The 21555-nt window shown below is 39.1% G+C and overlaps 1 protein-coding gene and 1 long non-coding RNA gene across 4 annotated transcripts in view; one reads left to right on the top strand and one right to left on the bottom strand.

Moving 5' to 3' along the window:
* HMG20A (high mobility group 20A) overlaps window positions 1-21555 on the bottom strand; it is a 70518-nt gene that overhangs the window by 18344 nt on the left and 30619 nt on the right. For 2 of the 3 annotated variants that reach the window (XM_050799999.1, XM_050800000.1), the window contains exons 2-4: window positions 9600-9692; window positions 3504-3651; window positions 621-833 (exon numbers count right to left, since the gene is read on the bottom strand). In XM_050799999.1, the coding sequence (XP_050655956.1) occupies window positions 621-833; window positions 3504-3651; window positions 9600-9688 (450 nt within the window). In that variant the 5' untranslated portion in view covers window positions 9689-9692. Of the gene's footprint in view, window positions 1-620; window positions 834-3503; window positions 3652-9599; window positions 9693-10219; window positions 16484-21555 lie in introns of those variants that run through there. The other variant, XM_050800001.1, reaches the window with a different exon arrangement.
* Window positions 1-21555, top strand: part of LOC126960079 (uncharacterized) — a 57956-nt gene that overhangs the window by 31459 nt on the left and 4942 nt on the right. The gene's annotated exons all lie outside the window — the stretch shown is intronic.

Raw genomic sequence — 21555 nt, 5'->3', positions numbered from 1 at the left:
GCAACTCCCACAATCATGACCATTTAGTGGTATTTCAACCAGCTCATGGCTATCTTGTCCTTAATTCCTCTCGAATCTCTAACAAATGGATTCATTTCAGTTTGCCAATCAGGTTAGTTTCTGTCTTAGAGGAGAAAGAATTCAAGTTGTTCTTGCTTTATTTTCAATAGCAGGTTAATTTGCCAGACTCTAGTTTAAAAAATGTATTAAAGCAGTAACATTTTTTTCTTAAAAATCTTATGTGAACTGCAGAATTGTGTCAAGTGACTTTTTCTCATTTAATTCACAACTTTTCATTTAACTCAGTGGAATATATTTTATTGGTAGATTTCTTAATACTGAACCACTTACAAAAATCTTATGTGACCTCAGCGCATAAAAAGTGGTACTGCTTTGGTTGAGGGGAGTCCTAGACTCCTTCCCTGCTCACACCCCTCGAACAAATAGTTTAAAAATCACTAAGTTAGAGAAAACTGCTATGATGGACCCTGCTTTTCTGGTCGCCTAGGCACTGTGACAAAATTGCAGAATCAACTGTCCATCCTCTTTGCTTTTCTTTTGGAAGTTATTTCTGAGATATAATCAAAACCAAACAAAGAGTCAGGAATAAGAACAATTACCTGTTTTTCCTCAGGAGGCAGTTTACTCCATTCATTGCCTAACATCCTTGTGATTTCTGGAAATGGGACTTCTGGTCTCTTTGCTCGAAGCTGTTCTCGACGCTCATTCATGAACCGAACATATCCTGTAAGAGGGGATTTGGGTGCATTGCTGTCTCGAAGAGGTTTCTTCCTCTTTCTTCCTTTGGACCAACCTCCTCGTTTACTTCGTTGCTACAAAACAAAACAAAATAAAAAACCAAAAACCAAACAACAACCATCTCCCAAAATAACCCAACAACAACAAAAATAAACAACAACCAACAAAACAGGATTAAGAGTTGCAATTTGGCCCTGGATATTCAAAGCTCTCCATATCTGTTGTAGCTATTATAAATGACAGCAATGCAATTTTCGAGGAACCCCAAATGCTTCACTTGCAAACTCTTTTACATACCACACTACAAAATCTTGCATTAAAGGGCTATTTTTGTGCTAACCACAATGTGTGAGAATAAAAGGTGCCATGATCACTCAGCTTTGACCTTCATATGCATATGACTGTCCCACAGACAACTGTCAGGTCCTGATTCCTGACAGGAGAGTGTCCAAATGGGAAATACAGCAGCACATGCAGCATTGTGGTAGAGAGGCAGACGTTGTCAGATCAGAGTGAGATGGTGTCACACGCACCAGGCAAAGGAAGAAACAAGTTGTAGCAGAGATTAAAAATAACTCACAAAGGGAGCTGCTCATTGATAACTTTCAAAGACTAGCTTATTTCCCATAGCAGATAGCAAATGGAATATTACATTAATATCTAAGTCTCAGAAAAATTTCAGTAAGTATATCTGAAATGAAGATGAGGTCTTTGGCTTGACAATTTGTTCCTTTAGATGTATATTTAATTTTAATTTTTTTTTTTTTTTGAGGTAGAGTTTTGCTCTTCTTGCCCAGGATAGAGTGCAATGGTGCTATCTCGGCTCACTGCAACCTCTGCCTCCCAGGTTCAAGCGTTTCTCCTGCCTTAGTCTCCCAAGTAGCTGGGATTACAGGCAGGCACCACCACACTCAGCTAATTTTTGTATTTTCATCAGAGATGGGGTTTTGCCATGTTGATCAGGCTAGTCTTGAACTGCTGACCTCAGGTGATCCAACCACCTCAGCCTCCCAAAGTGCTGGGATTATAGGCATGAGCCTCTGCACCCAGCCTAGATGTACATTTCGTAGTCAGAGGTCTTTATATGTTGAGTTACCAGTTAAATCAAAAGATTGAATCACCTCTGAAAAAAAACTAAAGAAATGAAAAGGACTGAGGTACCACTGATGTTTCACCAGAGCCCTTTTTCTTGGCCCTTTAAATAAGATGTAAGGTACATCATATTTTCACTTCATAATTTTACAAATACACACAGCCCTATCAGTTAATGTTTCATGGAAACAATAATTCTTATTTCAGACAGGAAAAAGATAAATAAACAAGGACAAAAATATCTAAATACTAACTGTAGTACTCTACTCCTCCAAATGTATATAAAATAAAATGGTATGATAATTCACCATTGGGCAAATTATGTATTTGGTATTAGTTTTTTTTTCTTTTTTTTTTACCTAGTTACATTAAAGTTACTATGGGCTGGCACAGTGGTTCACACCTGTAAACCCAGCACTTTGGAGGGCCAAGGCAGGCGGATCACTTGAGGTCAGAATTTCGAGACCAACCTGGTCAACATGGGGAAACTCCATCTCCACTAAAAATACAAAATTGCCCGGGCATGATGGCATGCGCCTGTAATCCCAGATACTTGGGAAGCTGAGGCAGGAGAATAGCTTGAACCTGGGAAGGCAGAGTTTGCAGCGAGCTGAAATTGTGCCACTGCACTCCAGCCTGGGCAACAGAATAAGGCTCCATCTCAAAAAAAACAATTTGGGTTTAAGGTATTTAAGAAGCTTTAAGCATTCATTATAATCTTTTAAAATGCCAATAGGAGAGATAAAAAATTAATTTTTTTTTGTTTGAGACAAAGTCTCACTCTGTAGCCCAGGCTGGAGTGCAGTATCTTGGCTCACTGCAACCTCTACCTCCAGGTTCAAGAGATTCTCCTGCCTCAGCCTCCCAAGTAGCTGGAATTACAGGCACCTACCACTGTACCTGGCTAATTTTTTGTATTTTTTAGTAGAGACGGGTTTCACCATGTTGGCCAGGCTGGTTTTGAACTCCTGACCTCAGGTAATCCGCACGCCTTGGCCTCCCAAAGTGCTAGGATTACAGGCATGAGCCACCAGGCCCAGCCAGCTTTTTTAAAATAAGAAAAAAGACAAAAATCAATGGTGGCACTCTTTATTGGCTAAAAAAAAAAAAAAAAAAAAAAAAAAAGAGTGCCTTAAAACACTGACAATGTAATCAGTTATTTGTAAGAAACACTGAAAGTCCAACAAGGGCATGACTGCCCAGGCTCATATGCCTTTGTGTGAGTTAGGGAAAGGTACTCCCTATGGGAGGGTGAAGGATTTGGTAAGTAGTATGAATCCTTTGGGCACATAGGGCTCCAGGCAGCAGGGCTTGGTGAGCAGAGTGTGGCCTTGAGTAAGGGCATGTACACTTCTTATTACTTACTTATTAATGATTAAATCATTCACTCATTCAACAAGTATTTGTTGAACATCTAATATGAGGTAGGTATTTCTTAGGGAACAGGGAAAGAAGAGTCTACCTGTCTATGCCATTAAAATTATTAATATGGTTCCGTATAAAACAAGAAATAGAAAACAGAAAATTTTGCAGGTATCAGCCTAAGAATATAAGAAGGTTAGATGATCAGCACCTTGATCAACACACCTTCCTTGTGACTGCTTCTTCAGAAGTTTCAGAGGATAGGAACAGAAGGAGATACTTCAGCTTACCTCATCTTCATGCCTCTGTTCATTGCCTTCTGCTGCATTTGAAGACTCACTCTGAAGCAACTGACCTTGGGAGAGATCCTCCACAAATTCTGGATTGTTGGTGGATGATGTGGCGCCACTACTGTATGGAACCTCTGGGTGATTTAACCTGAATAATAGGCAGAAGTATCAACAACACAAAAACTCCACCTGTTTACTAAGGTTCTAGATAAATTTCCCTGCCAGCAAAAGCACATGCCAGTCCTTGAATTAATTCCCCCAGTAATCTGTATAAATGTAAACAATGTCTTCACAGAAGTTACAGGGTGTTTTAAAAAACTGGTTTCAGTGCTTGATTAAGCCAGGTCAGTTCCATGAAGACATCTCCTCCAAAACCAACTATAATCTTCTTCAAAAAGATGATCTCCTCTAAACACAGACTTCATGTTTTAGTTCTGAATATGCAGTAGAATCTGACTTTTACATGCTACCTTTCATGTATCTCCAATGTAAAGGGAAAACACTATTAACGAAAAAAGTGAATAGCAATGGGAGTTGTAGAGGCAGTTTGCCAACTATCACAAAAGAGTTCTTAAAGGGTGTAAGAAAAAATCTCTTAATGGTACATTTCATTGGCTATTTCTTCTTGGATTATAGCGTTTACTGACAATTAGATCATCTAAGAACAATATCAAGTTCAGTAAGTTCAGGTATACATGTTAATAAATCAGACAGATGTACTTATTTCCTGCTCCCACTATACTGTTCCAGATGAGTTAGCAAACCAGATTTCACCCTTCTGAAGAGCGAACACAAGAAGCTACAGATGATGGTAGGGTCTTAGGTGGACTTATCTTATTACACGTGGACAAAGGAATAGAAGGAAAGGTAACGCCATGTGCTAGTGAGTATTTTTGTTTTCGTTTTTGACCGAGGGAGGAGTTGGGAAAGCAAGAGTGGTAGAAAGATGGATAATAGAGTAATATTCAGTCATTATTCTGAAAGAATGCACAACCCATAGTGTTATAGAGAATCATTACAATGCAACATAAGTACTAAAATAAAGGCTTGTTAAAAGTACCATAAAGGTATGGTAGAGTGTATGATGAATTTTGTATGTATGGAGGGATGTGAAGAAAGAATTTATAGAGGAGGTCCTAAAAGATGAGTATGTATTCATCAAGGTAAACAACACCATTCCAGATAGAACTGGGTATAAAAGGAGAAAGGGAGACTATCAAGAGGTTACTGTAATAGATTAAGTGAGAGACAAAGGCAGGCAGGATTCCGAGCAGAAGGAAAGCTAAGAGATACTTAAGAGGCAGAATGGCTAGGTGTGGTGCCTCACGCCTGTAATCCCAGCACTTTGGGAGGCTGAGGCAGGTGGATCACTTGAGGTCAGGAATTCAAAACCAGACTGGCCAACATGGTGAAACCCTGTCTCTACTAAAAATAAAAAAATTAGCTGGGCATGATGGCAGTGCCTGTAATCCTAGCTACTGGGGAGGCTGAGGCAGGAGAATCGCTTGAACCTGGGAGATGGAGGTTGCAGTGAACCGAGATCACGCCACTGCACTCCAGCCTGGATGACAGAATAAGACTCTGTCTCAAAAAAAAAAAAAAAAAAAAAAAAAAAAAAGGTAGAATGGAGAGAACTTAATAACTGATTGACTTTAATAGTGAAAGAAAAGAAGAGTCAAAGGTAATTCTGAGGCTTCCAATTGATGGTTATGTACTTAATATTAACCAAGGTAAGAACAGGGGTATGTATGTGTGTGTGGACAGACAGACAAGAAAATGATAAATGTGAAACACTTGTAATATAATTAAGTAGAAATGTACTACAGACAACTGGAAACATGCCCCAGGAAAACAGAAGTGGAACAAAAGGGCATAAAGATAGACTTGAGAGGCGTTAGCCCATGGAAATAATGGGCAGTGCTAGATATTCTCCAGAAAGACAGTAAGAAGGAAAAGTCAGGATAGAACTCGGCTGAAGCAATATCATTGTATGAGCAAGGTAAAAAAACTAGGAAGGAGATTGAGAAGGGCATTAAGATAACTGGAGAGAAGACGACTGCAGAGGCCAAGGCAGGAAGACTTTTGAGAAGGGTAGTGGCTAATCAAGTAAAAAGTTGCAGATGTTAAATAAGATAGGCCAAAAAGTATCTGCTAAATTTGAAGACCTGAAGGTCACTGCCAATTTTAGTTAAGTATAGTTTTAGTGGAATTATGAGAATAAATCCCAGATTACAGTGGACCGAGAAATGGATGAAAACAGGAAGCAGACTGTCTTGGGACTGAAAGCAATTATACTTTTCTGACCCTTTCTAGGAAACATAATAGATGATTTTAGCAGGAGATTCCTACATTTTTGAGGTCCTTTAAAAAAGGTTAAGTAAAAGAAGCTATGAAATCAATGCCAATCATTTTCGCTGAAAAGAGGTACCATCGAGATCCAGTTTGATCTCTGCAGGGCTGTTTTCCAAATATTTCAATCATTTTGGATGTGTTAGACAACTTGTTCTTTCACTGTGATTTTCATTTCAACTGTGCCATCAATTTTTAAGTTACTAATTCTTGTACATTCTTATTTCGGTAAAATATAAGAACTAGGTTTGGGAAAGAGTAGCAATCCTATGAATCCCTGACTTAAGTGGACAGGAATCACTTGGGAATTCACACGGGAAAACAGAATCCCATGAATCCCTGACTTAAGTGAACAGGAATGGCCAAGGCAGCACATGCCTTCTTGATGACAAGTTGGACGAAGACTGGAAAAAAAAAAGGGGGATCTTTTGTTACCATGAATAAACTATCCATGTTCCTAGCTAAAGCCAACAACCCTTCTATTTGCACCCTTGATCTCACATACTCTTGTTTACCCAGGGGCAGATTTTCAGCAATTCTGTCCTTTCTGGCAATATAAATTCTTTTCTCTCTACAAGATCAGTCTAATCAGCATATACGTATGACATTAATTCTCTTAACACAAAACAAAATGAAAAGAAAAAAACTCAATCCCACTTCCAGTTAAGGTCCCAATTTTTCTCCTTTCCTTTATAGCACAACCCCTGGAAATAACTTGTTTATACTTACTGACTTCTCCTCCCTTAAGCCCACTTCAAAGGAGATTTGTGTTTACAACTCTTGTCAAAGCCACCAATGACACCCATGCTAAATCCAGTGTCATTTCTCAGCCCCCATCTTACCTGATGTTCCAGAAGCATCTGACACGTTGATCTTTTCCCCTTCCTTGAAATACTTTTTTTTTTCACTTGGGTTCCAGGACCCTTCACTCTTCTGGCTTTTCTGCTACCTTTCTAGCAACTTGTTTTAGACTCTATTGACTCTTCCTATTCTTTCTTTCTTTCTTTTTTCTTCTTTTTTTGAGACAGAGCTTGCTCTGTCACCCAGGCTGGAGTGCAGTGGCACAATCACGGCTCACTGCAACTTCTGCCACCTGGATTCAAGCAATTCTCCCACCTCAACCTCCCAAGTAGTTGGGTGTGGTGGCACGTGCCACGACACCTGGCTGATTTTTGTATTTTTAATTAGAGACGGGGGTTTCACCATGTTGGCCAGGCTGGTTTCGAACTCCTGACCTCAAGTGATCCACCCACCTCAGCCTACCAAAGTGCTGGGATTACAGGTATGAGCCACTGTGCCTGGCCTCTGTCTGACTTTTAAATGCTGGAGTATGCCAGAGCTCAGGCTTTAGATCTCTTCTTTCTTCCATCCATAGAGTGCTCATTTCTTTGGTGATCTCACTCAGTCTCGTGGCTTTGAATGTTATATGCTGATAAATCCCAACTTTCTGTCTCGCCTAAACATCCCCCTAATAGCAGAACCTGATATCAAAGTGCATATGTGACATCTCCACTTAGATATCTAATAAGCATCTCTAATGTAAAATTTCCAAAACTGAGCTCCTACAACTCCCTCCCACACTTGTTCTGTTTTCCCCAACTAAGCTAACGGCAACTCCATCCCTCCAGTTGCTTTGGCCAAAACTTTTGAGTTGTCTTTGACTGCTTTTTTTCTCCTTTCTTACATTCCTCATCCTTTCTTTCAGGCAAATTCTGTTTGGTATACCTTCAAAATATATCTAGAATTCTATACTTCTCACTACCCCTCATTCCCATTATTTTTGAAACACACTCCAATGAGGTTTTTGCCCCTACTATTCCACCAAAAACACTCTTGTGAAAGTCACCCGATGATGGTTCTTCAGGCTATCATCTGTCTCCCGAATTATTTTAAGAGCCTCCTAACTGGTCTCCTCGTTCCAGCTCCTGCTCCCTTCACTCTATTCTCAATACAACAGTCAGAGGGATCTTATTAAACCGTAAGTCAGATCATATAATTCTGCCTGAAACCCTCCAATGCTCTCCCACTTCAGAGTAAAAGTTAAAGGGTTTATTTTGATCTCTAAAAAACATTTTGATCCCTATGATCTAGTCTCTTCTTACCCAAAGTATGGGTCTCATACCAACAGAACTGGCATTCTCTGGGAGCTTGTTAGAAATGTAGAATCTCTGGTCTTCATATTTTCTAAATCAGAATCTGCATTTTCATCAGCTCTCTTGGCAATTCATGTTTGAGAAGCACTGATGTAATCCTCTACTGCCTCTTCTGCTGCTATGTGTGCTCTAGCCACACCGGCCTCCTGGCTATTTCGGTAAGATGGAAACTCTCCTGCCTCAGGGCTTTTGCACCTACTGCTCCCTCTGCCTAGGATAATCTTCCCCAGAAAACTGCATGCTAGTTGCCTTATTTCCTTCAGGTCTTTATTCAAGTCACTTTCTCATTAAACACTTTCTGGGCCATCCTGTCTAAAACTGCATCCCCAAACCCTTCCTATCCCTTTTCTCCACTTTTTTCTTTTTTAAAACTATAGTTCTACTTTGGGAGGCCGAGATGGGCGGATCACGAGGTCAGGAGATCGAGACCATCCTGGCTAACACGTGAGACCCCGTCTCTACTAAAAAATACAAAAAACTAGCCGGGCGAGGTGGCGGGTACCTGTAGTCCCAGCTACTCGGGAGGCTGAGGCAGGAGAATGGCGTAAACCCGGGAGGCAGGGCTTGGGCGACAGGGCGAGACTCCGTCTCAAAAAAAAAAAAAAACAACAAAACTATAGTTCTTATCAACATAATATGTGTTTTACTTATTTATCCTGTTTATTGTCTGATTCAACAAGTTGAATTTGAACTTTAAAGGGCCTATGATTTTTATCTGTTTTGATCAATGCTTTCTATCTAATGCCTGGAACAATGGCACATAGTAGATACTCAGAAAGTTTTTACTGAATGAATATAGTAACTAAGCAGCCTTTAGAAAAGTCTTGGAGAATACTTTCATCTGAGTAGTGAGGTCAAAGGCGGATATCAACGAGGTGAGAAATAAATGTGAGGGAAGGAAACAGAATTACAAAGTATAGCCTATTTTTTAAAGAGCTCCAAAGAATATTAAAATAATTCATCTTAGGGATTAGCTAGCACTTCAGTCTATTAGTGAACACATTTTCTCTTTGCCAAATAACCTCTAAATATCTAGAAAGGACAAAAATTCAAGTGGAACAGAGATTTTAAGGGAAGAGGTAGACTACTGTTATTAACCCTTTTCTGTATCTCTTTACATATTTCTCAAAAGATCCCACAGAACGGAGAACGAGGTGGGATGGGGAAAAGAACAGAAGTCAGCTGAAGTTACTAAGCATTTTGAATAAAGAACCACATTAAAAAATCTGATCTTTGGGAAAAAACTATTTTAATATCTATGGCAATTTGAACAGAAAATGCATTTGTTTTTTAGAGCTAGCTCTGTGGCAGGTATTTCCTTAATGGTGACTATATAATTTTCTTAACTGGAGTCACCAATGTTTGCTAGATTCCACATATTGTTGTATCAGTTCACAAAAACCAGAGCACTGCAAAAGATAATTGAATGCAGATTACAAAGTGGTTTATGATGGCTGTCACTCTCTCTGCAAAGTGAAACAAATGCACCCTCTATTCTTATGATATAAAACTGCCTCTTTAGGACTTCTTCCTTTGTTAGAAGTTTTGTTTTGAGGCCTATGGAGAAGTCCAATGTCCCAAAGCAGCTGCTTACCCAGTGGTAGCCAGATCATTACTCTCCTTGGAGCCATCTTCATCTGCAAAAAGGGGCGGTAGGGTGGAGCTAGTCATCAAGTTTTCCATCTCTCTGAAAGGAAAAGAGAATAGTAATAAAAAGATTAATGGCTTAATTACTTCCATTTCAAGTTCCACTAATTTAAGAGCCAGCCTTCCTGAACTTTATCACATAAGCAACAGAATAAAAACTGACCTAAATATTTATTTTCTTGACTTGGACACATCAATTTAAACTGTATGGTGAATGGGCCTTTTAATCTTGGTCTCATCAACTGACCAGACTGAAAACAAGTTAGGTTTTAACAACTGGGATGTGGTTTGGAAAATTCCTTTTTATTTATCCAGAGTATCTTCAAAAGTATTCATTTCCTGTAGAAATTGTTAAGCAGGGTAACTCAGAAGCACTGCCACTCTGAGCAAGTTATTTAAGCTCTTTGAGCTACAATTTCACCATCTTAGACTAAGACAAAATTGCTGACTTAACGCAAAGGGTTACTGTGAGGGATTAAAATGAAAGTGCTTCATAAACAGAGAAAGTCTAAGGTAGTAAGTGCATTGAGTATTATATAAAGAAAGGTATTGTTATTACAGCATTACCAGTTCTCAGTCCCAGATGAATCATCTGTAGATTAAATGGTGGCAAACTGAGCCCTCCAAAAGGAAATAATGCAAAGGAAGTACAGGATGGAAGGCATGCTGATGTGGCTCTGAGTCAAAGAAACCACACTTCCAGGTCAGAAATATGCTCCACATACCATCATAACCAAGAGCAGAAATAGCATGCACCTGGGTACAGGAAACAACTAAGCTTAATTGAAGAAAACAAACAAATCACAAGAACTGAGGTTATCAGACTGAACGGACAAAAGGACAAAGTGACAAAGAATAATTTCATTTAGCATATCACTATGACAAACGATTTTTGCCTTTCAAGGCTTACCACCAAGGGCATCATCCCATGTAGTTAAAAGCAGCAGCCTTCCCTTCATCATGAAAGGGATATTCAAACAAAACATTCAGCAGTGACCCCAAACATCAGCCACTTACGTAGAACTGCAAAGCACTCAAGAAAAAGAGTGCCTCAATCAACTGGGAGAATTGAGAAGCAAATTATGAGAATTCACTTAGGAGCTTCCTCAGGAGTTATTTCAGGTGCTGCTGCTAAGGAGACCTAGTGAAACAGCAATTAAAAGGAATGCACAGCAGCAAAGTAGAGCCAGGATCATTCCACTGAAGCGGAAATATGAAGAAAATGCCGATGACACGAAGACCACATTCTCCATGTTCAATGGAGTGATTTATTTCCAAAAGATAACATTGATGTTTTATTCCTTATTCTTACTTATTCTCACTTCTAAGTTTATTATTTAGCAGGCCAAGTTCCATAAATAGCTTGATGGGAAAAACACATCTTTGTACAAATATTACCCATTACAGTGGGTAGAGCATGCAAGGTAGAGAGGAACTTCTCACTCAACCAGAGTAAGCACTTTATTCTACTGCAGGAACACTTGCTACCTCTTTTCAGTTCCTTCAAGATAAGGTGTTAACAAGTGGAATAGCTCTAATAAATGCCACAAAATTCCATTCTACATGTTTTACTGAATAACTCTGACTCAAGTGTACTTAAGTTTTAATTCACATTATACAAATACCAGATTAAAGCCTGGGCTTTAACGGCTGCTAACATCACCTCACACCAATGCCAATGTTCATTCTACAAAAAGAAAACTGTAATATCTGTTAGATCATATAGACTATCCATAGTGAGCAAACATTCAAATGACCAGGTATATACCTTAAGGAACTCACTTGACTGGCGGTTTTTTTTTTTTTTTTTTTTTTTTTGACACAGTCTCGCTCTGTTGCCCACGCCTCCCAGGTTCAGGTGATTCTTGTGCTTCAGCCTCCCAAGTTGCTGGGATTACAGGTACGTGCCACCATGCCCAGCTAATTTTTGTATTTTTGGTACAGATGGGGTTTCACCATGTTGGCCAGGTTGGTCTTGAACTCCTAGCCTCAAGTGATCTGCCCGCTTTGGCCTCCCACAGTGTTAGGATTACAGGTGTGAGCCCCCGCGCCTGGCATTGACTGGTTTCTTTCTAAAAGAATCCCTAGAAGTCAATGGCCTTTCAAGAACCTTGAGATTCAGCATTTAAAGCTCTTGGCATTGCTCCTATGCCTCAAAAGAAGATATATTATCTGGTGCGGGGACAAATGAAGTGTCTTTTCATTCACTATGCCAACATGACCCTGTTAGAGTGTTTTCCAGATATCTTTAGTCATTTCTGAAATGTGGGGAGGCAGCTGGATAACATAACCTTAACAACATATAAACAGATCATATAAACAAAGGAAGTTCAGAGAACACACATTTTTTCCTTTTTTATTTCCCCTCTCTTAAGTTTGCTGTACTCAAACCCATATGGTTTCAGATACATTTTTCTCAGTGTTACTGAGTAGTCAGGTCCCTAAGAGATGAGTAATAAAGTGGGTGGAAGGTTAAGGGGCCAAGATCAACAAAAGAAGGAAATGAAGAAAAGTGCAGTGAAACCCAAAAGCCTCTAAACTAGTCCAGTAAGTTGGAAAATACAATGATTCCCAATAATATGTCTGGGATCCTGGGACAATGTGTTTCATATGGTCCACGAGGGAGTGATTCAAATGGAATCATGGCTACCAAGCCACTGACTGCCAAAAGCCCTTCACATGTAGCATCTGTGCCTGATGATGTCCCAGTACGGGGGTCACAGTGAACTTTGAAATTTTATGCAAAGCACTTAAGAAATGTGATGAATGCTGCTCTAGAAGGGGAAAGAAGAGAAATTTGTTCAAAGGCAAAGCAATATACAACTTTGGCTCTTCACTGCACTTTATATAAACAGGTCTATCATGCAGATGTTTCTTAGTAGAGGGGACTTATCCAGCTTCTACCAGGAAGCCTCACAAAAATGGTATTACTTTGCCACTTACACTTTGAACCAGGGTCTAGTCCTGAGCTTTGGAAATCCCAAAATTCCCTCTAACACTAACCACTCACTGAAAAAAATTGATACATAAAAGAGTGCCAATTTAAAATATTTTAATGATTACAAAGATTGTAATGAGAATTATATTAAGCGCACCAGATACTTACTGACCAGTGAACACATTCTCTCTCTGTAGTCATCTAGTAGGCCAGATCATAATCAGAACATTGCTATGGTCAATATATGGCCAGAACAAAGGAAATTAGGTGGAACTGAAGAAATGTTCCTCAACTAAGATTGCTCTAGTAATCTTTCCCAGTAATAGGGATGATCACACCAATGTGACTATGTTATTCTAAATGTGTTGGACAGTGCTGGAAGCATATTTGTACTTCTGGTTTCTGGGGTTGGCTCTTTTCAAGCGCCCTTTTCTTAGTTTACACATGCTAACCCCACTTCCCTAAGTCTTTTCATAGAGATGCAGCATATTCCTTCCCCACCACTCCCTCTCCAACCATACACCTCAGAATTGAGAGGTGAGATTCTGCCCATTTCATTTTCCATGCTACAGGCTTTATGCAAAACCCTTGGTTCCTTTAAAACATCAGGTTGCTTGGTTTATCAACCTCATAGCCAAAAATCTCTTACCACCATCTCCCATCATTTCAGCTCTCTTAATTCTCCTATTACAACTGACCTTTAAACATGCAAACCTCTATTCTTATGGCCCTTGATTTCCCCTTCTCTGTCCAGCTTAGCTTCGACGGCTACATTGCAAATGTTCTTTTGCCAGCACTCAATTCTCTTGTACTATATCTTTCTATACACCAGAAGTAGATCAACTCTTAAGTTTTGGCTCAAGATGATGCAGAAAAAAAAAAAGACAAAATAGAGAGTATTACTATAAATGTATGGCATCCAATCACAACTGGGCCCTCTATGCTCTTAGTAATCACTATATGTTCTTAGGATATTTCCCAACTGCCATATTATCTCTGTCAAAGCTTTTCAACCAAACTCACCCAAATCCTTCCAACTCAGTCAGCATTATCTTTTCATATTCCTCAACCCCAACTCATGCCAAAAAGCATACTAAGTTGCCTTTTTTAGAAGACATAATTGATATACCATAAAGTTCCCCCCTTTACTACATACAACTCAGTGGTTTTTAATGTATTTACAAGGTTGTGCAACCAACACCCTAACCAATTTTAGAACATTTTCATCATCCCAAAAAGAAACACAATATCCTTTAGCAAACAATCCCAATTCTCCCTTCCTACTAGTCCTCCTAGGCCTGGGCAACTACTAATCTACCTTTTTTTTTTTTTTTTTTTTTAAAGACACAGGGTCCTGCTTCGTCACCCAGGCTGGAATGCAGTGGCACAATCATAGCTCACTGAAGCCTCAAACTGCTTGTCTCAAGTGATCTCTCTGCCTCAGCCTCCTGAGTAGCTAGGACCACAGGCTTGTGCCACCATGCCTGCCTAATTTTTAATTTTTTTTGTAGAAATAGGGTTTTGCTATGCTGCCCAGGCTGTCTTGAATTCCTGGCCTCAAGCAATCCTCCTGCCTCAGCCTCCCGAACTGTTGGGATTACAGGTGTTAGCCATCATGCCTGCCTACTTTCTGTCTTTATAAATGTACCTATTCTGATATTTCATATAAACAGAATCATACAATATGTGGCCTTTTGTGTCTGGCTACTCTCACTTAGCATAAAGTTTTCAAGGTTCACATTGTAGCATGTATCAGTATTTCATTTCATTTTATGGCTGAATAATATTATACTGGATGGCTATTGCACATTTTGTTGATCTACATATCAGTTGATAGACTTGGGTTGTTTCTAATTTTTGGCTATTATGAATGCTGCTGCTTATGAATATTTGTGTATAAATTTTTGTGTGGACATGTTTTCAATTCTCTTGGGCATATACCTAGGAGTGGAGTTGCTGGAACATCTGGTACCACCATGTTTAATATTTTGAGGAAAAATCAAACTGTTTTTCAAAGCACCTCTACCATTTTACATTCACACTAGTAATGTATTAGGGTTCCAATTTCTCCATATCCTCAGCACACTTGGTATTGTCTTTTTTATTACAGCCATCCTAGTAGATGTGAAGTGGTATGTCATTGTGATTTTGGTTTGTATTCTCCTAATGAGTACTGATGTTAAGCATCTTTTCTTATGCATATTGTGCATTTGTATATCTTTTTTGGAGAACTGTCTATTCAAATCCTATTTTAAATTGTGTTTTGTGTGTGTGCTTTTTTTTAGATAGAGTCTCATTCTGTTGTCCATGCCAGGGCGCACTGGTGTGATCTTGGCTCACTGCAACCTCTACCTCCTGGGTTCAAGCGATTCTTGTGCCTCAGCCTCCCAAGTAGTAGCTGGGATTACAGGTATGCACCACCATGCCCAGCTAATTTTTGTATTTCAAGTAGAGACAGGGTTTCGCCCTGTTGGCCAGGCTGGTCTCAAACTCCTGGCCTCAAGAGATCCACCCACCTCAGTCCCCCAAAGTGTTGAGATTACAGGTGTGAGTCACCACACTCGCCCTCCTTTGCCCATTTAAAAAATTGTATTGTTATTGCAAAATTGCAAGAGTTCATTTTATATTGTAGATACTAGACACTTATCAGATATACTATTTTCAAATATTTTCTCCCATTCTCTGGGTTGTCTTTTCACTTTGATAGTATTCTTTGAAGTATAAACATTTTTAACTTTAAAGTACAAATTATTTTTCTTTCTTTGGTTGCTTGTGCTTTAGGTGTCATATTTAAGAAACTACTGCCTAATCAAAGGTTGTGAAGATTTACCCTTATGTGTTCTTCTAAGAGCTTTATAATTTCAGCTCTTACATTTATGTCTTTGATTCATTCTGAGAAAACGCACCATATTCTCTGACCTCTACATCTGCAACTGCCACTTGTTGTCTTTGGTTGGAATACTTCCTACTACCCCAGTCTCTCTTGTCTGGCCAATTATACTTTCTTATCCTTCACATCTCACCTTAGATGTGTCTTCTTTCAGTATGTGTTCTTGGATCAATCAAGAATGTATCAGATGCCTCTTTTATGTACTACCAGAGCATTCTGTACTAAACACCCATCATAATACTTGACTCACTGTACTACACTTGCCTTTTCTAAACCTTAGTTATATGTTTTGTTACGTTATGAACAGTGCCTTGTTTACCTTTAAATTTCCCCCACTCCAGTTTTGAGCATATCATGGGCGTTTGTTAAATATACATTTGATTTCATAGCTTCATCATAATATTGTGGCCAGACTTTGCCTAAAGCCACACCTTACCCCTCAACTGAAGGTGGCTCCTCATTCAATTAGTATTTATTTATTGCTCAAGCAGGCACTTTTGCAGATTATGTATCTTTTAAATGGATTAACTCTGAAACTGGGGGACACTCAATACACTCTCTAAATGTTTCCTCATATATACATTCTCCTTTATTATTTGTAAGGAGCGAGACTATCTTCAAAAAATGGAGTCAGTGTTCATGTCTACTTTAGTGAACATGGCTAATTGATGTATATTCTGTACTAGAATTTTCAACTTTCCATTTATGTTAGATATTCATGTCTAAGTATTGAATCTTTAACATCAATTTTGCTCAACATTTACTCAAGTGACTTCAATCTCTTACCCAGTAAAAAAGGGAAAACTGGGCCAGGTGTAGTGGCTCACGCCTGTAATCTCAGCAGTTTGGGAGGCCGAGGCGGGCGGATCACGAGGTCAGTAGATCGAGACCATCCTGGCTAACACGGTGAAACCCCATCTCTACTAAAAATACAAAAATTAGCCGGGCGTGGTAGCAGGCGCCTGTAGTCCCAGCTACTCAGGAGGCTGAGGCTGGAGAATAGCATGAACCCAGGAGGCAGAGCTTGCAGTGAGCCAAGATCGCGACACTGCACTCCAGCCTGGGCGACAGACCGAGACTCTGCCTCAAAAAAAAAAAAAAAAAAAAAAAAAAGGGAAAACTGGGCCGGGCGCGGTGGCTCCTCACGCCTGTAATCCCAGCACTTTGGGAGGCCGAGGCGGGTGGATCACCTGAGGTCGGGAGTTCGAGACCAGCCTGAACAACATGGAGAAACCCTGCTAAAAACAGAAAATTAGCCTGGCGTGGTGGTACATGACTGTAATCTCAGCTACTTGGGAGGCTGAGGCAGGAGAATCTCCTGAACCTGGGAGGCGGAGGTTGTGGTGAGCCGAGATTGTGCCATTGCACTCCAGCCTGGGCAAAAGAGCGAAACTCCGTCTCAAAAAAAAAAAAAAAAAAAAAAAAAAAAAAAAAAAGAGGAAAACTAACAAATGTGTCTGCTTGTTCATTTACCCAAACACTGATTGAAATTAACCAAATACTAGGCACTATACTAGGGCTGGAAATTTAAATATGAGTAGTATGTTGTCTATATGGATACTGCCCTCAAGGTATAATTCACTTTCAGTAGATGGGAAATAATCATTAAAAAACATGCTAAATGCAATACTGACGTACACAAATATACACAAATACTACGACAGGAAAAAGCTGCCTGAGAGTGCTTTAAAAAGTAGAGTCTATAAACTGGAAGCCCACAGGCCTCATTCAACATGCACATTTTTGGGGGAGTCTGCAATGTATTTTTTAAAATATTTGAGTAAGTTGCCAATATAGAAAAATGGGCAGTTATAAGACAAATCTTTGAATTCCTTTATTAAAAAAAATCTGCCCAAACCAGCCTACATCCAACAAAGGCAACATTTGGTTGGTCCTGGGTAACAGCTGTCTCTAACATAGTCTCCACTCTGCTCACTTCACTCATTTACATTACCTGTGCTGTTTTATAGACATATAAGATTGGGATCTCTTCTAAGAATAGGAGTAGTAGTAGGTTAAGCAAAAAGGAATGGTTGGGGACAGGAGAACACTCTAAGCAGAAAAAGAAAGAAGAGACTTTTGTGAAAGACCGCTTGGTAAGGCAAGTCTTCTCAGTGAGTCCCCAGAACCTTTCCCTGCAACTGTTTTTGCTTTTAGTCGAAAGTTTTTTCACTTCTTTATACTGCCTAAAAATTTCATCAACTAAGATTCTACTGCCTTACTAGCAAACTCTTTGAAAGCAAAAACCCAGAAGTTCAACCAAGTAGACACCCACTATCAGAGATCCAGCTGGATAGGAGGAAGTAAAGTAGAAGTTCACTTAGCCAAACAATTAGCTGCTGGTTAACTGAAAAAGTTGATTGAAGGAATCAGAAAAAAAAATGCACTTAAATATTTTAATTAAAAACATTAATATTTTTCCACTCACCAATCTTTTTATGTAGGTCCAAAGCCTTTCCTTCGCGTATTCATCCACTAATCGGAGTCCTATAACATTGCATTTTCCACATCCAGAATGTCCTGCCTATAATTTCTAGTTTCAGATTTTTAAAATATAACAAGAACTTAAAAAGCAATCTGAGTGCAGAATCTTTCCAGGATTCTTTTTCCTATAATATTTTACAATTCAATTAATGTAATCCATCACATCAATAGGCTAAAGAAAAAAAGTCACATGACCGTATCAATAGATGTAGAAAAAGCATTTGACAAAAATCAACACCCATTCATTAAAAACAGACAAACTTGAGCACACTAGGAAAAGAGAACTTTCTCAATTTGATGAAGAATCTCTACAAAAAACCTCTAGCTAACATCATACTTAAAGGCAAGAAATTCAAAGCTTCCCATTAAGGCAAGAATGTCCCCTCTTACCACTGCTTTTCAACATTGTACTGGAAGTACTAGCTGATCCAGTAAGATAAGAAAAGGAAATAAAAGGCCAGGCTCATGCCTGTAATCCCTGTATTTTGGGAGGCTGAAGCGGGCAGATCACCTGAGGTCAGGAGTTTGAGACCAATCTGGCCAACATGAGAAACCCCGTGTCTACTAAAGATATAAAAAATTAGCTGGATGTGGTGGCAGTCACCTGTAATCCCAGCTACTCGGGAGGCTTAGGTGGAAGAATCGCTCGAACCTGGGAGGTGAAGGTTGCAGTGAGCTGAAGTAGCGCCACTGCACTCCAACCTGGGCAATAAGAGCGAAAACTTCGTCTCAAAAAAAAAAAAAAAAAAAAAGAAAAAGAAAAAAGAAAAGGAAATAAAAAGTATACAGATTGGAAACAAACAAAACTCACTTTGCTTGCAAATGACATGAGTTTATATGGAGAAAATCTGAAAGTATTGGGGGGGGGGGGAAAACTTCCTAGAACTAATAAGCAATTATAGCAAGGTTGCAGGATAAAAGTTTAAGGTACAAAAGTCAACTGCTTTCTTATATACCGGCAATGAACAAGTGAAATTTGAAAATAAAAACATATTACCATTTACATTAGCACCTCCCAAAATGAAATACTTAGTTATATATAAACTAACAAAATATATACAAGATCTAGATGACGAAAACTACAAAACTCTGTTGAAAGATATCAAAGAAGAACTAAGTAAGTGGAGACATTCCATGCTGATGGGTAGGAAGACTCAATATTGTCAAGATGTCAGTTCTCATCACCTTAATCTATCAATTCAATTTAATGCAATAACAATTCAATGCAATACCAATCAAAATCTCTGCAAGTTATTTTGTGGCTACTGGTAACAGATGCTAAAGTTTATATGGAGCAGCAAAAGACTCAGCATAATCAATTCGATACTGAAGGAGAAGAGCAAAGTTGGAGGACTGACACCACCTGACTTAAAGACATACCATACTATAATCGAGACAATGTAGTATCAGTGAAAGAAAATGTTAATAGATTAATAGAACAGAACAGAAAGCCCAGAAGTAGACCCACATATATATAGGCAACTGATCTTTGACAAAGGAGCAAATATAAAGGCAATACAATTGAGCAAAGATGGTCTTTTCAACAAATGGTGCTGGAACGACTGGACATCTATATGCAAAAAAATGAATTTAGACACAGACCTTACCCCCTTCACAGAAATTAACTAAAAATGAATCACAGCCCTAAATGTTAACCACAAAACTACAAGATCCTAGATGATAACATAATAATATAGGAGATAACCCAGATGATTATGTCAATGTTATTTTAGATATGACAACAAAGGAACAATCCATGAAAAAAACATTGATAAATTAGAATTCATTAAAATTAAAAAATGTTGCTGTGAGAAAGACACATCAAGAAATGAGAAGATAAGCCACATACTGAGAGAAAATATTTGCAAAAGACACATCTGATAAATAATTGTTATCCAAAATGTACAAAGGATGCTTAAATCTAGACAAAAAAATGAATAACCCAAAATGGGCCAAAGCCCTGAACAGACTTCGCCAAAGAAGACATACAGATACTTGGGCTGGGTATGATGGCTCATGCCGGTAGTCCCAGCACTTTCGGAAGTGGAGGTGAGGGAGCCCAGGGCCCAGGCAGAGCCCAGGGTCTTGAGACCAGCCTGGGCAACATGGCAAAACTCCATCTCTACAAAAAACACAAAAATTAGCCAGGCATGGTGGCATGCATCTGTAGTCTCAGCTACTAGAGAGACTGAGGTGAGAAGATCACTTAAGCCCAGGAGGTTGGGAGGTCGAGGCTGCAGTGAGCCATGACTGCGCTACTGCACTCTATCCTGGGCAACAGAGTGAGACACTGTTTCAAAAAAAGGGAAGATATACAGATAGTAATTATGCATATGAAAAGATGTTCAACATCATATGTCATTAGGTGTAGTTGTCCCTTAATACCCATTTGGGATTGATTCCAGGATTCCTGTGTATACCAAAATTTGTAGATGCTTAAGTCCCACAATTGGCCCTGCAAAACCCATGACTACAAAAAGTCGGCCCTGTATCCACAGGTTCTGTGTCTCTCGAATACTGTATTTTCCACCCCAAATTGATTGAATTTGTGGATGCAGAACCCAAGGATACATAGGGCCAACTATAATTGCAAATTAAAACAATAATGAGCTACCACTACACACCTATTAGAATGGCCAAAATCCCAAACACTAACACCACTAAATGCTGACAATGATGTGGAGCAACAGGAACTCTCCTTTGTTATGTGGGAATACAAAACAGTATAGACATTTCAAAAAACAGTTTGGCAGTTTCTTACAAAATTAAACACACTCTTGCCATACAATCCAGCAATTGCACTTCTTAGCTTAGTATTTACCCAAATGAATGGAAAACATATGTACACACAAAAACCTGCACACAGATGTTTATAGTAGCTTTATTCATAATTGCCAAAACTTGGGCATAACCAAGATGTCCTTCAGTAAGTGAGTGCTAAACTGTGATACATTCAGATAACAGAATATTATTCACTGCTAAAAAGACATGAGTTATGAAGCCATGAAAAGACATGGAGGAAACTTAGTGCATATTACACTAAGTGAAAGAAGTCAATCTGAAAAGGCTATAAAAATTGAGCATCCCTAATCTGAAAATCAGAAATTCAAAATGCTCCAAAATCTGAAATTTCCTGAGGGCCCACTTGATGACCCAAGAGGAAATTAAAACAATAACGAGTTACCACTACACACCTATTGGAATGCCCTAAATCCCAAACACTGATACCACCAAATGCTGGCAAGGATGTGGAACAAGAGCTCTCCTTCATTGTATGAAAATACAAAACACAAAAATTCCACATGGGACTTCACCTCATGGGTCACAATAAAAACACTGGCACATGCTATTTAGTTTATTCAACTTGCCATTGTTTGTTGTTAACAGCTGGCACAGGTGCACTGGTGATACTACTGTGCTGCTTACCCTGAACACATTATTTTTCACTGTAATAATGGTATGTCACATTTTTTACTGTTAAGTGCTTATGTGCAAATCAGTGTAAGAAAATGATTTGCTTATTGGTAGCACATGAATTCAGAATCAGGAATAATGGTGATGCCAAACAATCACAGACTGTACATGTGGGTG

This window comes from Macaca thibetana, chromosome 7 (genome assembly GCF_024542745.1).
Source record: "Macaca thibetana thibetana isolate TM-01 chromosome 7, ASM2454274v1, whole genome shotgun sequence".
Classification (NCBI taxonomy): domain Eukaryota; kingdom Metazoa; phylum Chordata; class Mammalia; order Primates; family Cercopithecidae; genus Macaca; species Macaca thibetana.
The sequence above is the reverse complement of the archived record's forward strand: the minus strand, read 5'-3'. Positions and strand labels throughout refer to the sequence as shown.